Below are 6,999 nucleotides of genomic sequence, written 5' to 3' on the forward strand. Positions count from 1 at the left end.
TCTGTCTCTCTTTCTTTCTCTGTCTGTCTGTCTGTCTCTCTCTCTGTCTGTCTCTCTCTCTCTTGCTTTCTCTCTCTCTCTTTTTCTCTCTCTGTCTCTCTCTCTTTTTCTCTCTCTCTCTGTCTCTCTCTCTCTCTTTTTTCTCTCTCTCTGTCTCTCTCTCTCTGTCTCTCTCTCTCTCTTGCTTTCTCTGTCTCTCTTTTTCTCTCTCTGTCTCTCTGTCTCTGCCTCTTTCTACTTACTCTGATTGGAACCAGACAGTAAATGTCTTTACCTTTGTGTCAACATAAACAGCGTCGTTTTCCGGCACCGCGATCGGCCTCATTGACATTGGGTTTATGCTGAAGACACTTTCGTGATGCTCTGTAATATCCCACTCCCAATTGCAAGGGGCCGATGGCCTATAGCAATTAACTTGTCGTATTTGTATTCGTATATACTTACTGTGGTAGCTACTGTAGTTATTTTCTTCTTCCGTCAACTCAGGGTTGAATCTGAAGTAGTGAAGACCGAAGTCCGTAATCTTGACCACGAATCTCGAGTCCACCACACAATTAGTGGACTTCAGGTTACCATGGCTGCGTAAGTCTGTGCCGTGTAGGTACGCCATACCCTGTGAAATAAGAAAGGTGATTATACATCAAAATGGAGTGAATATCGTATTAAGGAATGAAGGCCAAGGACAAACAGAGATGACTACCACACAATGTCCAGAGAGCAGCAAGTCAACCTCATCAGGCTGCGTACTGGCCACAACAGGCTCAATGCTCACATGAACCGAAAGTTCAAGCTGGCGCCATCACCAACCTGTGCCTGCGGTCAAGAAGACCAAACAGCGGAACGCATCTTACAGCGATGTCCCTTACTAGATGAGGAACGAAAAGAAGTGTGGCCGTCACCAACTCCCTTGCAGACCAAACTATATGGCAGTCGACAGGAGTTGGAGAAAACGACAACATTTATCACCAGTGCTGGACTGATCGTGTAACCTCTGCGAACGCCAAGAAGAAGAAGAAGAAGGTCATCCAACGTTTTCCTTTGACGATGAAAGGAAATCAAAAAAGTACTACACTGAAAATGAAAGTTCAGGATATTTTTTTTGAGGTGTGGTGTATAGAGTCCAAATGACAAAAAGCAGTGTTTCGATACAAAACAAGAAATTCCTCCGAGGTAGGAAAAACACCCCCGTCCTTACCATTCTCACTGCCACCAACTCAGAAGGTTATTTCCCTTTGACCATTAATATGTCCCTCTATAAGTCCTTGTAGAATCTTAATCCACCAATAACTCCCTAACCGTGTGTTTGACTGGTCCCAGTTTTTGTAAGGACCGTCTCAGGAATGTATAGAACCTGTTCACCAAGTTGGGTGACGATCGGTCCGTTCATTCTTGAGATCTATATGCGAACACAAACAAACAAACAAACACATGGACCGAATCCTATACACACCCCTATACCGGGGGTGTAAAAACACACAACCTATTGTGTGTATTTGAAGATCTGTTTTGGTCTGCACATAATTGTGCATCATTTTAAAATGACGTAGCGAATCGAACATGCTCTAAGACGTCCAAGAAAGTCCCTGTTAAAAAAATAAGTAAAATATCGTTCCAGTAATAGTTATCGTTATGACGGCTCAAAGTGAAGTATACCGTCAACAAGAAGAGCAAACGCTCGATCGAGTCACTTTCGCAGTTCTGAATATTATATGAGGCATCAGATGGACAGGAAGAAATTGCTATTCACAACACAATGAGTCACGTTCACATAAAATTTGAGCCCGGTCACTTTTATAGTTTCCGAGAAAAGCCCAACGTTAAGTTGTGTGTTGCCGAACAGAAAAGGCTAGTTATCTCCCTTGTTTTTCTGATAACGTTCGTAAAAGGCTACAGATGTAAATACTTTGATGTAAAGAATAATCTTACAAAGTTTCAATCACATCCGATGAACTTTGTCAAAGATATAAAATGTCTAATTTTTCCTTTGACGCTGACCTGTGACCTTGAAAAAGGTCAAAGGTCAACGAAACCATCGTTAAAGTGTAGAGGTCATTGGAGGTCACGACTAAACAAAATATGAGCCCGATCGCTTTGATAGTTTCCGAGAAAAGTCCAACGTTAAGGTGGTGTCTACGGACGGCCGGCCGGACGGCCGGCCGGACAGACTAACACTGACCGATTACATAGAGTCACTTTTTCTCAAGTGACTCAAAAACTCCAGTTTTGATGGTAGGTGTGGTGAAGGACCTGACGTCATACCCAAATAATGTTCAAATATGATGAACCCATTCATGAGCAAAAGAAAAGCCGATCGTCACAAGCACATACATTTGGCCTATTATGGTCCGCTGGACCCGAAAAGCAACAGCTAACTAACTAACTAACTAACAAGCACATACATTTCTGAGCGAAATACTGATGTTTGTTTAGTGGGCTAAACCGCTGAAAAAATATCCTCCAGTAAACTTGAAAGGGGAATCAGATAGTCAGATGAACGGACTTAACGGTTTGTTTGTTTGTTTGTTTGTTTGCTTAACGCCCAGCCGACCACGAAGGGCCATATCAGGGCGGTGCTGCTTTGACATATAACGTGCGCCACACACAAGACAGAAGTCGCAGCACAGGCTTCATGTCTCACCCAGTCACATTATTCTGACACAGGACCAACCAGTCCTAGCACTAACCCCATAATGCCAGACGCCAGGCGAAGCAGCCACTAGATTGCCAATTTTAAAGTCTTAGGTATGACCCGGCCGGGGTTCGAACCCACGACCTCCCGATCACGGGGCGGACGCCTTACCACTAGGCCAACCGTGCCGGTGGACTTAACTGGCATAGACAGTTCGAATGAAATGACACGGGAATTCATGCTTTCATTTGGGTGCGACATTTGTCGCAATATTGTTTTGGCTAAGTTTATTTGTTCACAATTTATTTACATGTACATTCTTCTCATGTAACCGATCATGTTTACCGCAACATAATTGTTCAGGTTTTTACACGGGATGAGAACATTCATATCATTTCATAGACACAATACCACCGGGAACAGACTACTTTCAATACATTTTTCAGTAGGGGGGCGACTATCCTCAACCCGGCGGGTCCCCAGGTGGCGGATAGGGGAACGGCCCCCAGATACGAATATAGAATAAGCAGTCCCGGACCAACTAGCGGTGTCTCTACCAGGACGGGGTGGGTTGGCAGATGGCACTGACTACCCTATAAACGCCCTACGTGTCCGATGACGGTTACACCATGCGAGTAAGAGCCGCACTAAAAGCTCTAGCCCTATGCGAAATCCCCCATGTGTTCCCAGGGTTAGGGTTTTGAGTCAGGAACTAAGGGCGGGGTAACCCTGAAAGAAACCTAAGGGCTGAAGTCGGAGGATCTGGGCCAACAGGCGCACCTTAACCAACCACAGATCCACGCAAATCACAACATGAAATGTCGACAGTCCGACATGCACGCGATGGTGCTCGCCCTGTGAAAATATATTTTTGAGGACAGCACGTTTCGCCCTGCAGTCCGGACTGACGATCTAACAGCCAACGACAAGAAGACGAAGACACATGCCAAAAAGCATCCGCCTGATCGCATTATGTTGAGAATGGGAGTGGGGTGCGATTGGAGTTGGGGGGGGGGGGGGGTGGGGGGTAATCGTTGTACTTACTCTGACAATGTCTTGCATGATGGAGTAGCGAAACATCCAGTCCAGTTTGATCTGGTCATTCTCCAGCACATCCTGTAATGCGCAATCATTTGTATATGACAACATGAATTTGTTAAATCTCTCCCTAAAGCTTTTTTCCCGCGGAAAAATACAAATTCATCAAATCTTATCTGAGTCACCATTGTTCTGTTTATCCAATCGTCAAATCATATCATAATTATCTCATCTTCTCTCTCTCCTTCTCTCTCAGTCTATATTTCGTTACGAGCGCTGTTTTTCTCACTCTATCCCTCTCTTTGTCTCCCCCTTTCCCTCTCTTTCTTTCTCTCTATCTCTCTCTCTCTCAATCTGTTTGTTTGCCCCCCCCCCCTCTCTCACCGCCTCTCTCTCGCTCTCTCTTCTCTCTCTTTCTCTCTCTCTCTCTCTCTCTCTCTCTCTCCTCTCTCTCTCTCTCTTTAAGATTAGAGTAGTCCCTCTCAGGGCGAGGGCTAGTTGAAAAAAAACTCGTTTGTATGGCTTATGCCACAACCCTTGTAAAATAAAATTGGATTTGATATGATTTGATTTGATCTCTCTCTCTCTCTCTCTCTCTCTCTCTCTCTCTCTCTCTCTCTCTCTCTCTCTCTCTCTCTCTCTCTCTCTCTCTCTCTCTCTCTGCCGCAGATCAAGATCTTGAATAATATAATTCTCAATACTTCTTCTTGGATTTACTTCACGAACGACGACTATGAAAGTTGTTCTCGTCTGATGCAAGCACGCTAGTGGCTGATACAACCTATGCGATACATGTGTCCTGTTAACTCTGGATATATCATACCTGCAAGCTCCCCTTTGGGCAGTATTCGGTAAGAAGACCTTGGTTTGGGTAGTCAATGCAGGCTCCGATAAAACGGACAATGTGGTCGTTTTGTAGGTCTTTCATCTGAAAAGAAAGAATTCCTTAAAAAAGTAACCGTGTCAAAAGTACAGCCTAGTGGTTAGGACGTCATCCTTCCGTGCAGAAGGTTCAGGGTTCGTATCCCGGCTGAGCCTGTTGGGTCAAGGTTGGAGATTTGTCCGATCTCCCAGGTCAACCTATATTCAGACCTGCAAGTTCCTTATCTCCCATTCGTACAAGGGAGAAAAAGACAAAGTAGAGGGGTGGGGGAGGGGGAGGGGGAGGGGGGGGTTGAGGGGTGGGGGTGGGGGGCTAGCTATTAGGTCAACTTGTGGAGCGATAGCTTTACGTTCCTCGAATCAAGGGTTTCGAATCCAGTTCTGTAATGACTGCGAGACAGTTTTCATGTCCCACCCCTGTTTCGCCGCTGTGGCACGTAATAGACCTAGGTCATTCTTTTGACTAGGTCATTCTAGGTCATCCAGAATTGCAGATGGCTAATTATACCTGAACACGTACACACACCTGTGGAGCGCGACTCGTGTTGCTGCTAGCTTTCAACTAGAAAAGAGCGACCGGAAATCCTGAGCAGATAAACAAAAAAGTAATGCAAATGAAAATGAAATGACTTACCCGCTTAATCTCCAGTAAAAGCGGTTTGCTGATGGTGATGTTGGTACGGGGTATGCTCTTAATGGCAATGATTGCACCCTGAAGATAGGAGAAAAAAAGACAGATCATTACATCTTAATTGCTTAGGAAAACCATCAAGTTTTGCAGAACTTGTAATAACTACCGCGCATTAACAACAGTAAATAAGGTTAACACACACAAAAGCATGAATATAATGAATAATAATAACATATACAAACTAAACCAAGAATTTGAAAAATTATATTATTCAAGAAATATCTTGTTTGAAAAAAGAGAAAGAAAGCTCAAACAATCTAGCATAATTATGAGTAGCTATAACTAGGGGAAAAACAAAGAGAAAGAAATCGACACTTCAGTGACAACTGAAATAATTATCGTTATGGCAAACAAAACTTACTTATTCACATTTTGACAAGCCACTATCTCAGACATAGACAGACAGACAGGCAGACAGACAGACAGACAGACATACAGACAGACAGGCGGACAGGCAGGCAAACCGACCGACAGACAGAGCTTTCCCCTTACTTTATAGTAGCCAGTCTTGGTGAAGAGTTGCCTGTTGCCCGCATCACTGAGTTGAAAGGCCAGTGTATCTCCCGACACGGAGCTTGTACACGATCCTCTCTGCAACAAGCAACCGCAACATGAACGTTATTTTTTATATCATTTTTCATTTCCATTTCATTTACTTATTATCCCGCAACATGAAAGTTACATTTTATTTCATTTTCCACTTTCATTTAATTTAATGTATTATCCAGCAACATGAACATTACATTTGTTTTCCCTTTTCATTTCCATTTCATTTACTTAAGTATCCCGCAACATTGAAATTACTTATTATTTCATTTTTCATTGTCATTTCATTTTCTTTATTATCTCGCAACATGACAATTACATATCATTTCATATTTCATTTCAATTTAATTTACTTTATTATCCAGCAACATGAACATTACATTTTATTTCACTTCTCACTTTCATTTCACTTACCCTATCATCCCGCAACATGAAATTTGCATTGTATTTCATTTTTCATTTTCAGTTCATTTACTTTATTGTCCAGCAACATGAGCATTACTTATTACATTAGAGATTCCGCGTCCAAAAAGACAAATTGTTATATGAAGTCTTATATCGCGCGCGTATAGATCTCCAGACTCGGACTCAAGGCGCAGGGATCTATTTATGCCGTGTGAGATGGAATGTTTTACACAATACATCACGCATTCACATCGACCAGCAGATCGCAGCCATTTCGGCGCATATCCTACTTTTCACGGCCTATTATTCCAAGTCACACGGGTATTTTGGTGGACATTTTGTATCTATGCCTATACAATTTTCCAAAACTCATTCACTAAGGAACTGGACAAATAAGTAACTTCTACTGGCTAAAACATGTTGTCGACTCCATTGAACGAGAAGGGAGATAACTACGCCGTCGTAGTCGCTCACCTTGACAAGACTGAGTTTGCTCCCTTGACGTTCCAGCTTTTTGTTCTTCTCGGGAGATCCGAACAGGATGTCCTCCCACCGTACCCGCCAGTTCATCTGGGCCAGCTCGGCTTCCAGCTTGATGTGTCTGAAATCAACCCAAAGATGAATGCATCAATCGATTTGTCAATCAGCCAAGCCTGATATTAAAGCTGCAGGAATGAGACATGTCTAAGGCACACAAAAAAAGTCTGTTTACGGTATCATAGGGAAAAAAAAAAATAGGGTCGGTAGGTCGGGATTTATTATTATTTTTTTTCCCTTCTAAAAAACCCTATTTTTAAGTTATTTTGCC

The 6,999-nt window shown here is 43.1% G+C and overlaps 1 protein-coding gene across 1 annotated transcript in view; it reads right to left on the reverse strand.

Moving 5' to 3' along the window:
• LOC138954242 (atrial natriuretic peptide receptor 2-like) overlaps positions 1–6,792 on the reverse strand; it is a gene marked incomplete at both ends in the record, with an annotated part of 15,697 nt that extends 8,905 nt beyond the window's left edge. Inside the window, 6 exon segments of the mRNA XM_070326131.1 lie at positions 445–613; positions 3,674–3,745; positions 4,491–4,595; positions 5,184–5,261; positions 5,733–5,831; positions 6,666–6,792. Of these exon segments, the coding sequence (XP_070182232.1) occupies positions 445–613; positions 3,674–3,745; positions 4,491–4,595; positions 5,184–5,261; positions 5,733–5,831; positions 6,666–6,792 (650 nt within the window).
• Positions 6,793–6,999: the final 207 nt, after the last annotated feature.

Source organism: Littorina saxatilis, unplaced genomic scaffold (assembly GCF_037325665.1).
Source record: "Littorina saxatilis isolate snail1 unplaced genomic scaffold, US_GU_Lsax_2.0 scaffold_2245, whole genome shotgun sequence".
Classification (NCBI taxonomy): Eukaryota; Metazoa; Mollusca; class Gastropoda; order Littorinimorpha; family Littorinidae; genus Littorina; species Littorina saxatilis.